Below are 19,827 nucleotides of genomic sequence, written 5' to 3' on the forward strand. Positions count from 1 at the left end.
CCCGTCTTACTGTCTTTGCTCTAAATTCAGATAGTTCCGTAAGAAGCATTTGATATTGCTCTGTAACTTGTGTATGTTATGTGTTTGCTGTGTTTTTTGTCTCTGTTGTTATTTTCTCTTTTATACCTTCTGTACAGCACTCTGGTTCCACTTGTGGTGTTGAAAGTGCTCTATAAATAAAGTTGATTTGAGTTGAGTTGCACAAAATGGTACCTTTCGTAGTAGTGATCTACAGAAACATATAAAATGGGGGGGCGTATTCTATGAATTAGATATTGCGTAATTGCTAACAGGTAAAGAGCTCCATTTCTTTCTGTCTTGATTTGTTTTTGTTTACTTGGTTTCTTTCACTCTCACTTGCTGTGAGGAAGAGGCCTCACACTGTGTTTGTCACACTGCTCGGGAAAAGTGTCACCTCTTTGTGGTGAGCTAGAACAGCTGGCACTAACAGGTGAGAGTGTCAGTGACATAAAACAACAAACTCAGAGGGTCAGTGGGGGATCCCCCTCCATTCACTCTCATTCCCTACGTCCTGTCATTTAAACTTACTGTACGTCATTTAATGTCAGTTGTGACAGTAATGCCACGATCGTGATGGCTGCGGTATTAACAGTAACAAATAGTTCCTCTCACACCTCCCGGCCGTGACCCACCAACATCTATTGTTCCTAAAAACCCAAGTCAAGAATGGTCTTAAACAGCTGCTTTGTAAAGTCCCCAAACTGAACGCACTACTGCACAAGAAAAAGAAAAACTTACACAAGAAAAGGGGACCAGAGGGTTGCCGGTTTCTAGTCCACCACTGCTGAAGGTGCCCTCTGAGCAAGGCCCTGAACCCCTAACTGCTCCCCCGTTGCTGCCCGAAGGCTTCAGACTGCTCCTAATTAGGATGGGTTAAATGCAGAGAACTAACTAATTTCCCCTCGGGGATAGTATAGTATAAGGGGGAAAAAAGAGAAACAACTATGTTGCTGCAGCATAACAGTAAAAAAAAAACAGGAAGGGAAAAGAACCAAGAGAAACTTCAGCCTAATGGGAATTCTTAACACACGTAAAGCAACGAACTACTACTGTTAAATAAAGTTTAACAAATAATAACAAATAATAACTTAATAAAGTTTTGTTACTTTTGTCGTTTTATGAATGTGTTCTTTAATCTTATTTCCCAGTTGCTTTAAAAGTCTGTAAAGCAGTGGTGGATTAATGAAACAGGTAAATGTTTGAAGGTGTGCAAAGTAAGGATGTAGACACATATATGTGCTCAACATAACCAAAAAGCACACAAGATGGGAATCAGGAAGAAAACAGGACCTATGTACCATGTAGTAAGGGAGCGAACAGTAAATCTTTAGTATTAAAGTAAGTGCTGTAGCTAGCCCCTCCTGTTCCTGCCGCTGTGCTGTAATTACCGTCTCAGTGTCAGCACAGCCTGAGCAGCAGGCAGCAGCTCCCCCCTTTGAACTGCAGGCAGGGCTGCTAATGAAGAGCCAACAGAGGCCCAGCACAGCTTTGTTCAGTCACATACTGTGGCTCTTCTTAAAAGCAATGGGACACAAAGCTCGTGGATTACAAGTGCATTAAGAGTCACTGAACATGGTTAAACTGGGTACACTGACGGTTAGATCGGTCATTTATTTCATTCTGCTTTTTCCCCCCTCTTTGATGTAGGCTACTCTCCCTCTACACTACATAGGGATCACACATCACTCATTGTTTTTTTATTTGTTTTATTTGTTGGATCCATGCCGTGTTATCTCAAGATCGATTTTCTTAGATGAAAATGTCACATATTAGCGGAGTATGGAAGGACCATTACATATTATACTATATTGTAGACCTGAACAGTGTGTGTCAGGTTCGATCTTTCTCGGTTTAAAGCCAAGTGTTAGTTTTATTCTAAACAGGATTCTAACAGAAACTATACTGTATCTTGTAGGTGATTATGTTGTGGACAGTCATCCAACTGAATGTGTCTAACACAATGTTGGATGGACCTATCCGCAAAACACATGATGATCTTGACTGTGACACGCAAAAAGGTGCATTTTCCTACCTTGAATCTCACTTTCTTGAGCATCATCCTTCAATCCAAGTGAGTCGACAGTAACAGAAATAAGATGCTACAGAACTTTTCCAACCCCTCGCTCCATTCAGAAAAACAGCAATCAATCAAGCTCCGATCAGTCGATCCTCTGATTCCAAATCCAGTCAAAACATCCAAACTGAATCAGCGTGTGCTCTGCAGTGTGTGCCTGCCGACTGTGTGTTTAACATGCCAAAGACAACAGTGTCTGCTCCAGTGTCGCCCGGCTCGCCCCTCTCCCTCCTCTGAGACCCTTTGCAAAGCTTATCAGTCTGCTCATTCATTCGTAAAACGACACACCCACACTTTTTATGACTGGAGGGCTGCTATTAACACCCCCCCACCCAAATATGGGTGCTGGTAAGCTCTCTTGAACTCACCCCCTCTGACCCTGTAAAGCCCTCCCCCCTCCCCCTCACGCTCTCCGTCTCCCAGCATTCAACCATCTGTTGGGCCGCAGCGTCTCTGCTCAGCCACTGACTCGCCTCATCTTCAAGGCTGTTCAGCTTCTTCCGTCACACAGTCCATGTGTACGAGTACTCCATGCGACGCAGCAAAAATACGATTTAAACTCCAATACATTCAAAACAACCTACGTATATGGCATGGATGAGTATCGCAATGTAAAATGATAATAGAGTAACATCAAGATATAGGTACATGGTCCTTAGCCTTTAACTAGAGGTCAAAAAATATTTTTTCCCTGTGAAATTATTGTATTGACACAAAATGAGACCTAATGTGAATAAAGAAATTAGAGAGGGACTGTTTAGATGTTTGAAGAAGTGTTTGTTTGACCATTGACCCCATGCTAATGGGTCTATATCCAATAAAACCACCTTCAAAACGGTTCACAGAGTCACTGTCAGTGAAGCAGCTCCAGTCTTTCAGCAGCTCTCAGAGCGGTCAAGATGACCTGAATAATGGGGTTTCCGTTTAGGAGTTTAAAAAACAAAAAACAAAAGGCCAGCGGAGGCATGGTTAAACACTTCAGAAAGATACAATCGATTTAAAGAAGGGTTTTGTGTGTGTGCAAGTGTTGATGTGGTTGAAAGTCTTAACCACCATGCACTGAGACTGAGACTGTTAATCTACATCAGGTGATTTCTGCTTAATTAAGACCTTCAACCCCGGAACATTCTGCTTCCTCACCACCATCTGGGGTTATCAAAGAGGAAAATGTTTCTGGCTACACCTTGAATTTCATGTCATTTTGACATTTTCATATTAAGTTTTCATGCGCTACATTCATAAGTATACAAGTTAGGAGCACACACAGAAAGGTTCGTTTTTTCATTGTGGGCTTTGCAGGTGGACGAAATACCAGCTGAAAACTGCCACGGCCTCTTCTCTTATAGAACCCGGGGGAGTCACAAGATACATGAGAGGTAGCAAGATGATAATAATAAAAATCTTCTAAACAAAATTCTGTTCAATCTTTTCCTCCAATGATTGCTGTTTAGACACTCTGGTAGCGTAGCCACATTGAGGGTACAGGATTGACTGCCATGAAATTTGGTACATATATCCGTCGTCCCCAGAGGATGAGGGGATCCCCTGACTTTTTATCTAGCACCACCATGAGTTCTACGTTTTAATTTGTCAAATACTTTGGTTTTATGACCAAGTACCTAATGTCATTCCAAACCAACATCAGCTGTACATGTGCCAATTAGCACATATTAGAATGCTAACACACACACACACTACAAAATAAAATAAAAATGTTTACCTCTACACTGGGTTGAAGAAATACAAGGTCTTATTTAAGGGGGTCACAAAGTAAACAGGTTGTGAATAATAAAGATCACATATTGAGTGCACGTGGAGGTACAGGCTGTAGCTCGCTGCTCCATGTTTAGTCTGGCTTCAGCGACCCTCAGTTAATGCTAACAAATGATGTCCCATGACTGGATGAGTAATTCTGAGAGATATGTGACGGTTGTTAGTAATCAAATTAAACTAAATAAAACCACTCAAATTTATAGTGAGTTAATGCAGAAAAAAAATTGTATTTAAATTTTTTTTAAAGTGTGGATGGGTCATCTAGCAAGTTACACTGTAATTGTGCTGTTGTGGACCAACTGCCTCTTTTATTTAATATCAAATTTTCTTATAATCATTTCAATTTTAAATGCCATTAAAATATATATATTCTGCCTTGAAGGCAGCAGATAAATGTGATTCATAATGTGAAAAAAGCATCTTCAGACACCGAATAGAGTAAATAAGAGAGCTACAACAAATTGTTGCATTATTGATGATTCCCAACTGGGTAAATCCCCGATGCTAATGAAGTGCATCACCAACACAAAAACCCATGTGAGACTTACATTTTCAATAATACATTTTTATTCCATTAAATTCTTTTTTCTCTAATTGTACACTGGAATGTTAAGATTCCCCTTCAGTAATTTAGTTAAAAATGCTCAATTCTAGTCATTTTCAACCCCACATCCACACAACCATTGCTAAATTTAAAATTAGGAGTACAAATGAAAAAAAAAGAAAAAAAAAAAAAAAGAACATGAAAGACAAATGTTATATTCTGAATAATGTTGATGTACTATGAGAATGTCAGTAAAGGATGACTAGGTGGATGAGCAGGGGTGTCAGCAGCAGTTCACTGCGAGGGCTCCAGTCTCTCTGCTTACCTTGGATGTGAGGGGAGTGGGTTAAATATCAGGCTGGGAGTCTCTGATTGCTGCTCTGTGTGTGCGTTTCCACTGTGATGCCAACACAAATCCACACCCATCTCGGATCTAAAATGCCTCATGGGACGTTAGATTAGGGGCTTGGATGTTGTTTCTGGGCCGCGTTCAAAGTACTTCTTCCTCTGATATCTGAGGGCTGATCATTGGACTTAAATGGACTCGAGTGGAACATGGCGTCTCTTTTTGACAAAGTGAGGAGTGGCTGCAATGGTGTTACAAAAAAGATCCTAAGAAAATTCAACAGATGCAATAGTAAAATGTATTTACTGATAGGTAACTTTGCCTTGCAGCTGAGAATTCCTTACAACGTCCTGCTCTTCACTGTCAATTTCAAGCTCCAGATTAGTGGTAAACAATGACAAAGTATACAGCAAACAGTAAAAAAAATTTCAAAGTTAAAAATAAAAGGACAGTGCGGCATAATTCTGATAATAACCGCAGACAGAAAAGACAATATACTGAGCACAGAGCCATATTTTGCTTTTCAGCGCAGAACCAATGTGTTACCTCTCTACAAAAACTGACAACTCAAGTGTCCTCACACGAAAGTAAAAAAAAACAACAAAAACAACCCAATCATCTGAAGTGAGATATCAATAGAGCAAATCACAATAGTTTAAAGATTAAAGAGTGACGGGCTAATAATGATTGAGACAGCTACAAATCTGCAGTTATTATGGAGAAGGAAATCTGAAAAGAAAGAAAGCAAGAACCCCATTCAAGGCGGCGTCTATCGATGAACCATTGCAATGCGAGTGTGAAGAAGAAAGGTTGTGGAGGACGCATGATTCTCGGGGGGACGCTAAACTACCAACGCTCTTCCTACTGGAGACTGATTCAGTGGCCTCAGGTCACCGTTTTCCCTCTCTACCTCCTGGCAGGGCTTTATTGATAGATGGACAAGGAGACGGCCGCCGGCCTCTGCTGCACACCCGCAGTCATCCTCTACTTAGCCTGAAGTCCTCTTTACAGTTCTGCTTGGCGAACATGACAGCATCAGTGTCATATTCTTTTTGTGTGTGTGTGTTTGTTGGTTTTTCCTGTTCAATTAACTCTATATATAGATGATCCTCTCTCATACAAACATATAAATACACCACCGCTGCTCTGCTCCACCACAGGAAGAGGCTTTGCCAGAGGGCTGACGTAGTCCTGTTGATGTACACAGTCTCTGAAATAGTATACAGGGTGGGCAGGCAAGAAATCTTCAAACTTTCTCTGACGCATAGATTTGGACTTTTTTTTGTTGGTGATTTTTTTGATTTTTAATTCTTTGAATTTTTTTCTCTTCTTCTTCTTTTTTTTTTTTTTATTTTTTTTACAGGATTTCGTATTTGTCGACAACAAAGGAGGTTTCTGAAGAGAATCTAACTGAGCTGTCTCCATCTACGTGAGTCACTTTGGTAACCTGTGGGGGGGGGGGAGAAAGAACTAGCATTAAAAGCACGTCAGTAGATTATCAGAAGGAACATTGAGTCTTGTTTCATTTGGCCAACAATCAGAAACCTACATATATTCAGTTTGTAATGACATACAAGAGAAGCAGGACACCGAAGAATTTGGCATCTCTGTAAGATGGTTGCCAATTAATTTTCTGCAGATCTAAATGGGAATAGTTCTATTGGACTAAATGCAGCAAATAGACTGATGGGACCCACAATCAGCAGGAAAATGTCACTATGTGATCATTTTTAACCAGCAACTATTTCACAGTCAAAGTGACTCATGTTCAGATATAGGATCTTAAGTGGCTAATGTACTCAATGGCCACTTTATTAGGTACACCTGTACTGCAATTCAATACAACAGATCCATCATAAATTCTACCTTTATAAAGTTTAGAATGTTCAGTTTTTTGTTGACATTACCCGAAATGTGCAAATTCAATTTTATGTTTAATACTGAGGTGGTATTTAAAGGTAGTGTTGTACTGGATTACATTATATATAAGTGTTTCTTCCCTATTCACATGCATGAGGGGGGCAAAACATTGGGGAAGAAATCACTGGGCTGCCCGGCGATGCTGAACTCCAGGCTGCCAGAAACACAATAATAATGCAGTCTAGTACAACACATCACAAAAACATCATTTAATAAATGCCTCTATGGCAGTGTTAAATAAAAACAGCAGCATTATAGGTGTCATAAAGTCGACTTTATGGCAGAACTGTTGTTTTGGATTAGGTAGGGCCATTTCAAGCAAAATACTATTCAATAGTTACTGGGAACTATTTGCCCATTCTTTGTAGGTGATCTGAACTCATTGGTCATGAAGGCAGAAGTAAAAAGATTCCAACCACACACAGAAACCCATGACAGGTAACTCTTGTGTTCTGTAACCCACCTGGATGTCGCAGTAGTTGCGCTTAGACACAAAGGACACGTTGATGGGGAAGAAATCATTGGGCTGCCCGGCGATGCTGAACTCCAGGCTGCCAGTCTTGTTGTTGGCATCGATGACGGGTAGGCACCACTCCAGAACGTTTCGCCTGCTGTCGTGTTTGTACTCTCCATCCAGGTCACCAATCACAGGAGCTCCCACACCGGACCTGCAGGAAAACACAAACATGTGATGTGGCAAGTAATATACAGAGGTTTTATAACGTTACGGTGGCATACATGCCACTAGATTGCATGGTGCCATAAACACTTTGTCATTAATAGGATCTTAGTCATAAAAAAGTCTTGCTTAATCTCTATGAAAAAGGTTTCAATATATTTATTTATCTGGGGAAGTGTGTTTCGTAATCATGTGGACCTAATTTCAGCCACCCTATTAATCTGATGCAGCTACAAACTTTCACAGATACAGTGCAAGAGAAGCTTCAAAATAAAACTACAGTATTAACCAGTGTTTTACGTCCCCTGACCTAAAAGCTATTTCAGACACTTTTGCACAAGAAAAAAAAAGTTTTTTTCACTGTGATGTTCCATCACAAACTTTTACTGCACGCAAACTCATTCAGAGCTTCCACATTTTAATTTGTCGATGTACTTACGGTACAGGGATGCTGATGACCACGTCGTTGAGCTCGAGGCTGTCCTCCTGCAGCTCGTATTCAATGTTGACGTCACAGCCAGTACCACTCTCTGAAGGCCAGCAGTTTACTGTGGAAGGAACAATATTATATCATATTATCGGTCCTAACTGTGTCTTCGCTGTACAAAGACTGTCAAATGTTGACAATGAATAAAGTGAACAGCACAGGGCTCATACTCTAATGTCCCCAGGTAAAGCACGTGTACTGGAACTTACTGGTTAGAGGTATGAGCGCTTCATCTGTGGTCTGTAGTCTCCACTTCAGCACACCAACATCGTTATTGAGAGGGAAGGACTTCTCTGGGTTCTTCAGACCAATCACTGAATCAGCTGTGAACAACTTCTTGTCCACATTGGGATGTGTCTGAGCAGAGAAGACAGTGAGCAACGTAGCTGCCATTATTCAGGGAAACCATTTTTAAGGAATAGTTTTTTCAGAAACTGATGTTTAAGTTGCTTTTTCCACTCGTTTTTCTCTCTGTTGCATGCATGCGTGTGAGAAAGAACATGGCACTATGAATTCATGGCATTGTCCTCCATCTTGTCTGTTGATTTTCACACGTTTCACCACGTTGTGCATTTATCATTTGCTTTTAGGGGTGAGATATGTTATTGTGTCATAAGAACTGATAAAAAAAATGTTTGTCAAATGTTTTTTGTGTTCTGCTATATCAAAATCACATTATTTAAAAATATTTATCTCCCAAGCTCCTTAAGCTTTGACAGCTTTTAGTGACATTTCACTTTATGTCATTCATTTAGGCAAAGACTATGAACCACAATATCTCTCAAAAATAAAGCCCGACTGACTTATTGGCCGGTATGAGATAATTGCATTTAAATCGGCATCAACGTTTATAACAGCAGATATATTACTATTAAAAAAGAAACAGAGTCAGATCCTTTCCATATGTCATGAGTGTTGCAGTGCGCACTACAGCTCCTCTGTTAACAACACTGCCTTACCAAAAAACCCCACTAAAGAAAACAATCAGCTGACCGCAGTCCAACGGAGCATGTAAAGCGAACAAGGGAGAGTGGCTGTGTAACTGGTGAGTTTCTCATTTGTCACGTAAATTACATGACTTTAATAATTATAATAAAAACAGCCCCAATCTCTTCTCCTCTCCTGAAAACATCCAGAACTTGCTAACCATCCCGTTTTTCATTGCCCTCTCCCGGCTTCCTCCCGGCTCACAGCAGTAACATTATGTTTAATGTTACAGGAGGTGAGTGTCGGAGGCTACGCTGTTGACAGAGGTGGTTGTAGATATATTTTTGAAACATTGGGGCAGTTCTAGTCAATGGTCCTATAATTTCTCCCTAGTTCATCACTTCTAAATATTCTCCAACATCACTTACAGCAGCTAACGCTGCCTGTTACTAAATTAGCCACAAAGCTAATGCCGTGTTTATTAGTAGAGGAGCACTAACGTCATAATGAGCAGTGAAACTATAGACTTTAGCATATTATAAATATATCTGAGCTGTTCGTTTGTAGTTACAGTCGGTGTGTCAGAAATGATTAAACCAGAGCGGACATGTAAATTAACATGAGCTGAACAAGTATCTAACAAAGTTATCTAGCTCCACTTTCAAATGTGAAACATTGAAGTTATAGCCGCAGACGTTGTAGACAGTCATGTAGTATTGGATGCATTCAACAGCAGCTCACTGTATCGTAGAAGGCATGTTTTAGAGCCAGATGGTTGAGAAATGGTTTCACGTAGCTTTGGATAGAATTAAAGAGTGCTGGTGAAGGGATAAACTAGACGTGAATTATGCTACATTGAAATTACGGCAGATTATGTGTAAGGTAAAATACACATGCTTATTCTCTCTCACTCTGATCAGAGATGGCTGAAAAAGTTGCACCTTCTAGCAGCAAATATTTATTTAAGTGCAATTGTTATATGTTCAGTTGTTGAGACTGTAATCTATTTTGTTAATATATTCCATTTAGGAAAGATATAAAACTCCACAAAGAGAACTGCTTTCAATGTCGGCCTGTTCTAAGTGTAGTTTATACAGGAAAGGAGTCTACTATACAAATCATTTTCAAAATCTAAATATCGGCTCATCAATTCTCCCCAGCAAATGCTTAGACTATGTGGTGGACCTACTTGGAGCTGCAATCCTTTGTTGTCGTTATTGTTGATAATGAGGCGAATGCGTCCGTTCTTGTCGTCTGTGACTCGGAGCGTCACCATGCCCAGCAACTCCATGTTCTGTAGGCCGCCATCACGACCGCAAGTCAGCGAGATCTTCTCCTCCACACGCAGATGTACACTGGAGAGGAAACACATCCAAACAGGCTTTAAGTAACCAATCAATTACACAGAAGACTAATCAGGCAATACTTACACAAGATCTAAGAGTGGAGAAATGGGGTTAGAGATGACAAACACAGCATCTGGGCTATTAAAGAAAACTAAACCCGTCTACTCAAAGCAAGAATAAATGACTGTCATTATGGAAGTGAGCAGTGGCTTACTGCTGGACAGCAGAAGCTCACTATGTTTTGCATTAAGACATTAAAAATATTGTAGCTGAACAACGCTGAATGGCCACGATTTTACAAGTATCTTCTCCATGTTCGGTCAAATGAATACATTATTCTAATCATAAATGAAACATGAATACTTCTCAAGTGTAAGTCCTGGTCACAGTTTAGTCATAAACAGGGGACACGGTGGGGAACGTCTGGCTGACAGCACTGCCAGGAGCCAGACATGAGAGTCAAAGAGGCATTATTGCTGGGGTGACGTCATCGATTACGGAAATAAGTCGATTTGCATAACGTGTCGGCGCGACACCCCTACGACCATCTCAAGTTTGGGAGACAAGCAACAGAAAGTTTTATATTTTACAATTTTCTTACGTTATTTCATCGCTAAATCCACTTCTGAGAAGTTTTGAAGTGAGAAATCAACTGTGTAGAATATTGACAGTTTTACGAAAAGTGACAGCGGAATAAAAATGTGCTTGAAAATTTTTGGAGTTGAGGAGCTCCGCAAGGGAATGCCTGCGCCAACAGGAGCTCACGAAGCTGGCCAGCCGCCCGCTCACAGAGCCCTCTGCTCCCGCCGTCACACAGACCGCTGCAGCAACGACGACAGAGGAAAACACAGCTGGAAGGTTTTCATACCACTTATCTGTCTTTATATTCTGAGGAATGTTGAAACATTTTAAATTAAATCAAGAGAAAGCTGTGTGGATCGCATTGAGCATTACGTTGCGGCAGTTGTGTGTGGCGTCGCTATGACGACCAGCTACATTGAGAGGTACTATCTGCAATGGAAAATGGAGTACGGCCAAACAGAGTTGAGTCGAGCTGGGACTGGGTAATGGAAAAAGGGCTTAATATTCGGCCTTTTTATGTTTCTTTTTTTAGAGGCCATGTTTGAGTGAGAAAATGGCCTAAACTAACGTTACAGTCTGTATTTGCCCCACACTGATACAAATATACATTTGCCACTGATCATCTTACTGCATATTACTTCAATGATTAAATAAATCCATATCAGAACCTTTTTAAGTTTTAAAGAGGTGTTTAAAGAGTTTTTGTCATACTGCAGCTCCTCTTTTCACCCTGTGTTGAAGGCTTCGTTTTAGCTATGGAGTGATACATCTCGTCTTTAAATGATCTTTGTTGGGAGTTGCACATGCGCAGTACCTAGTTAAGGACTACTAGCCAATCAGAAGCAGAGAAGTGCGGGCCAATCGGTAAACACTGCTTCAGTTCAGCTGTACCCCTTACCAGCTTAACAACATGGAATAGAGCAAGAGTTTCAGAGTGGTGAGTTATTAATCTGTAACAAAAGTATCTTTAAAAAGTATCTGTATCTTTTTAACTGAGCTCTGTCTCTACATCACAGTAACAACTTTATGTCCACTGACTGCCTGGAGGGGAGCTAGTGTTTGGAAGGGAGAGGAGAGATGTGTGCTGCACCTCACTGTTTTACCACCAGTGTTTTTGAGGGCGTGTCGGAGTAGCCGCTTGGCGAGCGTTATATGAGGCGCATTTAGCTTTCATCCCTGTGACGTCACAGGAATGAAAGGGAAACGGCTGGACTACAAACGAGCTGTTTTCAGGCAGTTCAGAGCAGAGTTTTCAGTGGGAGATGGGAACTCCCTTTGGGCTGGACTTTGGGCTTTTTGACTTTGCAAACCTGTTACATGCCCAAAAAAGGTATATAACTGTGTCACAGCAATCATTTTGAGTTTGAGGTCAAGTATTTGTCTGATCAGGCAGGGTAACATACGATAGCTCTTCTTTTCTTGAGAAGCTGCAGAGCTGTAGTCTCCATTCATTCAACTTACACTGTAAATTTCCAGCTACACTGAGGCTTTTTGAAGACACATTTCTCTCTCTGGCCCGTCATTCAACAGTCTTGTGCAGAGTTTAGCGTGCATGCACGCTTTAAAACATTTATCGAAAGTTTTAAATCTTTTTACATGTTTATTTACAGGACTAAATGTTGAAATGTATATTGTAATAGGCTGTATATTAACTTATTGGGAGAAAACTGGTAGATCTATGTAAAAATCACGCGCTGAGCACCCCCATATCGCCAAAATGGCGTGTTCCTTGTTTCGCTGCGAAGCTTCAACTGTGAGAGACAGTCGAATCAGGCTCCGCCCATCGAAGCATCAAATCTTTGACTATTCGGGGTCAGCCCTACTATTAGCATTATTATACTAACACAGCAGTGACTAGTTTTAAATTATTCCACTATCATCATTATTCTAATGTGCTTTATGCGTCTCTTTTTCAGGATGATTGAATAAAATATACAATTATTAATGAGACAAGTTGTTAATATTTATTTTGTAGACATCGTTGTTGCTATTAATCGAGTAATGAAAACATTGTCTTTAGAAAAATCAATAAATTAGTTGAAAATGTGTAGTTAGATGAATTGATAAAAACAAAAATCGTAAGGTGTAGCCTTTATATCAGGCTCGCTGTACGTCGGACAATTTGTCAAAAAACAAACAAAAAAAAAAAAACGCCCTCCGCTGCCTCTGGCTGTCAGGTTGAGGCAAGCCAGTTGTAAATACTTTCTCATGGGATCTGCACAAATCACGTATGTGACCCATTTTGGCGTCAAAATGGTGAATTACGCCAAAAAGCTGAGGCATCATGTGACCAACTCAGGACGTTTCCTTTTATCTTTACTGTTATCAGATTATGAAAATGAAAAGATTCATGAAGATCAGTAGTTTAATCACAATTAAATCAAACTTTAATTGACCGTGATGTGTCTGTACCTCTCCACGTTGACTGGTGGTGGTAGAACTTTAGATACATCTGAGCCCCTCTTTCCTGTATTGGCCATGATGGTTTCACCCTCCGACTTGAGCTTGTCAACAAAGTTGTCCACCTCTTTCCCTTTAGCCCCCAATTTCAGAGCTTTACTGGGTCCACTTGATCTGGAAAAAATAAAATAAAAAAAATAAAATTCTGAACAGTGCTCTTCAACCATATAAAGAATATCTAATTCTAAACACTGCCATTCAAAAGTACTGCTTGCTCACAATAGTTCCTGTGCAACATAATGAAACCCAGTACAAATAGCAAATCTTGATCAAAGTATTTCACACATGTATTTCTTGGAGATGTACCTGGCTGGAGCCGGTGTGATCTTGGGCTTCTCAGGCTCAACGATGGTGTCTGTGATGATGGACCCTGAGGAGACGCTGGTCATGCCGGCGTTGCCGAAACCGCCGAAAGCTGGCACCTTCTTTCCAGAGCGCTCGGCGTCCCTCCTGGCCTGTTGCAACTCCTTGGCCTTCCTCCTCATCTCTGCCTTAGCCTCTCTTTCCTGAGTCTGTGGATTAACAACATTTAAAGATGTTCTAAATGATATGATAGCAACACACAGAGAAAACACGTCATTTCACTAGCGTTTAATCTTGCAAACTAGTGCACTAGTTAAAACAATTCAAACTCAACACAACTGATAAAACCCATTTCTGCACATCTGGAGATTTGTGTAAACGTTACAGTAGCCTCATCTTCCATAAGAAGTAATACGATACATTGCTGCAGTGACCCGATTTCCCCACAGGGGAACTTAAACTCACCTCTCTGACGGCACGGAAAACCTTCTCCTCGTGGGAGTCCATCTCTGTGAAGGTGCGGATCTGAGCCAGGTTAACGTTCTCCCTGTAGCCTAGTGCTACAATCTCATCGAAGGCAAAGATCAGGTCAAAGCAGTGATCTGATATTTCACTCTCCTCCAGCACGCGACAGTATTCTGGGATCTGGAACAATTTGGAAAAAAATATCAGACAACTTAACCAGAGCAAACATTTCAACATTTGGCACATCCTGCAGTGAGTCAGAGATGTGAACATGCCACTAGAAAAGGAATAGAAAAATTATTTCTACATGACAGTCAAGGCTAAACACCGGACTGGTGACCGCTCCACCGATCATGACACTGAATAAAAACACTGCTTGTTTTCTGATCCTGTTTTTGGCACTAATGCACCTTTCACCCGTTTCTGAAAAGCTGTTTGCTTGCTTCTTTAAACATGTCTAAGAAATACCAGAAGTTTGATGCTCTGTGTGTTAATACAGATGCCAGGATCTGAGCAATCGCAAGGCAAATCTGTGTTTTTATTCATCTCTTATTCTTTTTTCCATTTTGGATTGTGATTTCAGTCCTTCCATTTTAGAGTGTAAAGTGTAACTCCTACTACAACATGTGTTAAGTTTTAGTGGTTGACCACTCAAAACACCCAAACACATATAGCCTGAATTTTTGTTTTTCTGCCCGTCTAGATGTAATACACAAAAGGCAAAGTGTCAGATTACTTGAAAAAAGGGCTGGACGATATGGCCAAAAATTATCTCACGATAAATAAATAAAAATCATATCATTCGATATCGATCATTATCAGGACAAATGCCAAATCATTATTTCTTTCAAGTTTAAAGGTTGATTTTTGCTCCTGAGTGAAAATGAAAGAAACCAGATGGTTAATTGTGTGGTTAAACTTCTCTTTATGGTCAGAACACGACAAACACTTGATGCCAAACAGGGGATCACTTCAGTAATCTGAGGTAGAACATTCAAAACCATTATGGTAAAATCTTTTTTTCAGGCCCTTTTCCCTCAACAAAAATAAATATCTAATTCATTCGCAATTCAAATAATTAAATCAAACATTTATTGACAATATATTGAACATTGTTGTTGAGGAAAATTATATTGCTATAATTATCATTATTGTTTTATTGCCCAGCCCTACTTGAAAAAGCAATGGCATTTATCAGAAAATAAATGCAACTAGTCAGTGCAGCGTGTTTTTCTGTGAAATGGATAAATTTAGCTAACAGATGTACTCAAACTGATTTACTTTAAAAGAGTGACTTTTACATATTAATGAATGTCCATTACAATTATGCCCATGTGTTTTCTGCCAACCAGCAATGATTGGTACATAACATTGTGCATTCAGACCAAACACTTTCCTCGCGGGGGTTTTATCGCCGGACAACTGCTGAGTGTTCACACACACACAACGAGATAACGCGAATAACCACCACCTGCCATTACTACAGCTGTGTGAACCCAAAGTAAACACTCTGTTGTGATTTAACAGCAATAAACAGAAAACTACAATATGATGCAGATTTGTAAAACATATGAATTCATTCTTTGTCAGGTCTGTCAGCAAGACCACATGACAACTTTTAAAATGTTTGTTTTCCTGAATGGAGTTCGGATCAATCAGGGCTATGCTATGCTTACTTGTTTTCTGAACTCACCAGGAAGTTCAACTTCCTCACTTTCTTTTCTCCAAACAATGTCCAGTTTTGTCTGTTTTTTATATAAATATGAAGTCGTAGTACAGCCGAGCTCTGCGTGCCAACTGACGCTAACAACAACAGTGGAACCAGATGTGCACAGAAGCTCGCTGCCGAGAAGCTCCAGTGAAGATAAATCAATGTTGTAATCCCAAACCGCCGTCTTTGCATTGACTTTGTATGTAAACACACCGCCCCCCAACGCTCACTTCGCTTTTGGTCTGAAAGCGCCATTAGGATGTGTTGACAGCGTTGTGTAATTTCTCTAACTGTCAAGGGGGCGACAAAAGATCCGCACTGCAGGTTAAAAGCAGAAAATCAATATAATATACGTTAAAGGACCAGTGTGTATACCCCACGTCTCACACTCCTGTTCCGAGTGTGTAGGAAAACCTACAGTAGCCACGACACGCACGAAAAAAACTTGCAAGTCTATCTCTAGAACCAGTGTTTCGGTTTGTCCACTCAGTGCTATTGTAGAAACATGCAACATGGACCCACTCCCTGATACACTAATGAAAACATACTTGTGAATATTATATTCAATTTCTGACAATAGAGCACCCTACATCTTACACACTGCCTTGTTAATGAACTAAATCCTAAAGGCTTTACAGGCTTTGTTCATACTGCTTTCTTTGATGGAACCTAGAGATTTGACATTTGAGGTTTGCTCCTCAAATGTTATTCTCCTAATTAAACACATTGTCACTTTTACTCATGAAATGTGTTGAAAATGGCTTTGCCTCAAACTTTGCTATTAATACGAGTACACACTGAGATGCTGGAGGCTGCTACAGTGCATGTTAGAATAACTCAAAGGGTTAACAACAAGAAACTGACGACAGGTGCTGAAAGGTTTCAGCGCATGTAGTGAATGTGTGAAAAAGTGAATCCATAACATGCAGTCATTAACAATTATTTAAAAGTAACAAGTATGAAACTACAGACAGGGGAATTGTCAGAGTAATTGCCATTTCTTCACACTACCACTTGACAATGTTAATTTCACATAAATAAATTTCTGGGCATAGACAGAAACAGAAAGTCTGCTCCATGTTTCCTTACCACACGAGAGAAAAGTCTGAGTGTCTCCAGGTCCTCCAGGATGTTGCTGTTCTTGGTGGTGATGAGGACCATGTAGAGTTTCTCCAGCGGCTGGTACACATAGCGGACACTGTCTGTTTCCACAAAGGTGTGCTGCTTGCCCGTGTTCATCAGTTTAGGGAATGCGGCCAGGAGACCCTCAATGCGTGTCCGGGTCATTTCCACAAACTGCCGCGATACAATGGCCTTTCCGGCCTTGGTGCACACCGCCGCTGCCAACAGCACCTGCAGGGGAAGAGAACGTGTGACTGTTGTAGCCTCCAGTTCTTCAGTAACACACTGTACATTCATAGCTTGTTTGAGCATGCAGATCTTAATGATTTGGGAACTTAATGGTCATAGTAGGTTGAAAGTTTCCCCTTTTACTTTATCTAGGGGTAACCAGAATTCCAGCTAATGTTTGCATCTTTCTAGAGAGAGGAAGCATTTCCAAGTTAAACATCAGCAAATTTAATATTTGTATTAAGACACAATTGTGTGAGAGATTAGGCAAACACATACCCATTTATCTCGCAGTTAACATTGGCTCACACTGCTCAAGGCCACCTACTATGTTAAGTCTTGGTGGAGGATGACTGTAGGTGTAGCTAGCAACTAAGTTAGCTGTCCAACACGACATTTTATTAAAATAATGTGTACTGCAAATACTGTACTGCCGAATTTCACAATGGGGAGAAGCGAATCAATAGACCTTAAGTAGCGTTCACGATGTGTGTATGTCTGCTAAGAAGCAAAGCAGACTTTAAATCACCACAAATTTGAACGGGGCTTGGTTCATCACGGTGAAGACAACGGCAGCTATTGTGGGCAGATACATTTCCATAGCAATAATCTCAGTACATATAAACATAGGTAAGTTAATATAAATACAGTCTATTTCACTCTGTTAAATCAATGACGGAACTGACTTTATTCCACGTTGACAATGGCTAAAGTTGAAAATTAAAAACTGCGACAACTGTGGTTAACGTTGACAGTCCAGTATATATGTTGCAGCAGCTGGCACAGCATTATGATAAAATAGATGTATACATGGGAAAGGCTTGTTTAAAGACGGTATCCAGTGTTGCCTGGCTGAGAACAATATGACAGCAGGTAACGTTAGCTCGGATCCGGCTAGTGACAGGAGCTAACCCTAGCGCTAGCTTGTAGAGCTAGTTAACGTCAGCAATGTCTGTCACCCAGTGCCGCCTACCCACCCGAAATGCGACTCTGTGTAATGAAACGACGATTCATTTACTTGAGTTTACCAACTTAATAAAAGGTTAGCGCTGTCAGCGCAGTGAAAAGCAACGTTTGGGTTTCCTCTTATTTCGCTCTTGGAGAACCTAGCTAAGTGATACCTAGCTTCAGCTAGTTGCCAGCAGGTTAGCCAATGTTATGATAATTGCTAGGCCCGATAAAAGCCAGGGAGATATCTTCATTTCCGACTGTCACTCACCATTTTGGTCTCTCTCTACGGTACGCGATCTTCCGTCTCTTGAGTTTCTCGCTTTGGTGATTTCTAGTCACTCTGGAATAGCAAGGTGCGAATGTACACTTGACTTCAAGTTGTGTGATTGTTAGCTCGCTAGCGTCAATATGGCAGCAGTACAGAGCCACGTCTCCACCGGAAGAGCAGCGCTGGATCAGCCCACCGTGGAAGCCAATGACGTGGGCCCCAAAATGTTGGCCGTGTTGCATAAGTAAGTAAAGTTGCTCGCGACACGCTCGCAGGCGTTTCTTCCTCTTCTTCAGATTTCTCAAATGGAGCCAACCTTTCCACATGTCTGCCTTTCACCAGTATTTGTGTTGAATAAGCGATGGTTGTGATAAACTTCATCATAAAAATTCATCATTAGGCCACATTAGACACTTAAAACACTCAGAAATCAATTAAAACTTTTAAACATAAGCTTTTAATTTCCTTAAATATAATCGAATTAAGTGTTAACATTATTAAAATGATAAGTCTAATCTATTATCACCTTCACAACATGTATGTGCCTCTAGGTCAGGGAGTTCATTAATAATATCAGGTATCAGGTTGGGTTACCTGGCCCTATGTGTGCACTGCAGATCTGTGACACGTGGTCCATTGAGGCAGGCACACTGTAATATACAATATCTCATAATTAGACTTTTTTTTTTGCAACACAACTTTGTAAAAGTCAATGCTCACATCAATAGATATTTCACCTGTTGTAATTTAATGCAGCTTGGATTGCACCTCATTGTACCCCACAAAAGTGTCTGCCAAAGTAATTCATGTAAATGTAAACTTGTTAATTTCCTATTTTAGGGGTTTATTTAGACATCCAATGTGAAATGCAGGGTTTAAAAAAATAGTAATACATTTTATTAAGAAATATAGTATTGAACATTTAGTTCACATTTTCACTCACTGTGTCAGTAAATTACAATTTCACCCAACCCTCATTTGTATAAATGAAGGAGAACCAGCATTGCAAACCTGCCTTGAAAGTGGTTGATTACACATGTTACAAATAGGAAAGGTAAGTATATTTTTGTTTTGAAGAAAAAAAGAGAATAAATCGAAGTTCTGATTAGCCTTATGGTTGTGTCCTTCATGATATAGTAATTTCAAGCAGTTTGCACTGTTTACACAACTGTCACTTTTATTATATTTGTAGTTACTAAGTATACGTCTTGATTTAAAAAAAAAAAAAAAATATCAACATAAGTAGCTTTTTACTCAACCGCAAAATTGCAGTAAATGTTTTTGGTCACCAGATGTCATTATTTAAACTGGATGAAGGGTGAGGATGGAACCAGACTGTCAGCTGTATTTATTCAGTGTGAACAGGTTTTAACATGTTTCACTGTTCCTTTTCCAGGTAATATAGCATATTTAAGAAAACTAGGGACATGAGGGTCAGCTATATTCTGTGAAATTTTGTTTTCACAAAAGATTGTTTGCACCTTTCATTTTGGTAATAATGTCTAGGTGTGGTACTTGACATACAATTCCAAAGTTGATATACCAGTAGTGTTTATAATGGCCACATCATCAGGTCAGATCTGAACAAATCACACTAGCTCATCCCTCTATAGCCTACAT

General features: G+C 40.2%; 1 protein-coding gene across 1 annotated transcript; it reads right to left on the reverse strand.

Annotated features, from left to right (window-relative positions):
• Positions 1–4,417: 4,417 nt before the first annotated feature.
• On the reverse strand, positions 4,418–18,418 carry arcn1b (archain 1b). Its single transcript, XM_046073831.1, has 10 exons — positions 18,208–18,418; positions 16,728–16,991; positions 13,928–14,107; positions 13,466–13,671; positions 13,112–13,273; positions 9,961–10,126; positions 8,054–8,201; positions 7,797–7,905; positions 7,142–7,346; positions 4,418–6,205 (listed from the first exon to the last, which is right to left on the reverse strand). The coding sequence occupies exons 1-10, from the start codon at positions 18,208–18,210 to the stop codon at positions 6,116–6,118; spliced, it is 1,533 nt and encodes a 510-aa protein (XP_045929787.1). The 5' UTR covers positions 18,211–18,418; the 3' UTR covers positions 4,418–6,115.
• Between the last annotated feature and the right edge of the window lie 1,409 nt (positions 18,419–19,827).

Source organism: Micropterus dolomieu, linkage group LG17 (genome assembly GCF_021292245.1).
Source record: "Micropterus dolomieu isolate WLL.071019.BEF.003 ecotype Adirondacks linkage group LG17, ASM2129224v1, whole genome shotgun sequence".
In the NCBI taxonomy this organism is placed as follows: Eukaryota; Metazoa; Chordata; class Actinopteri; order Centrarchiformes; family Centrarchidae; genus Micropterus; species Micropterus dolomieu.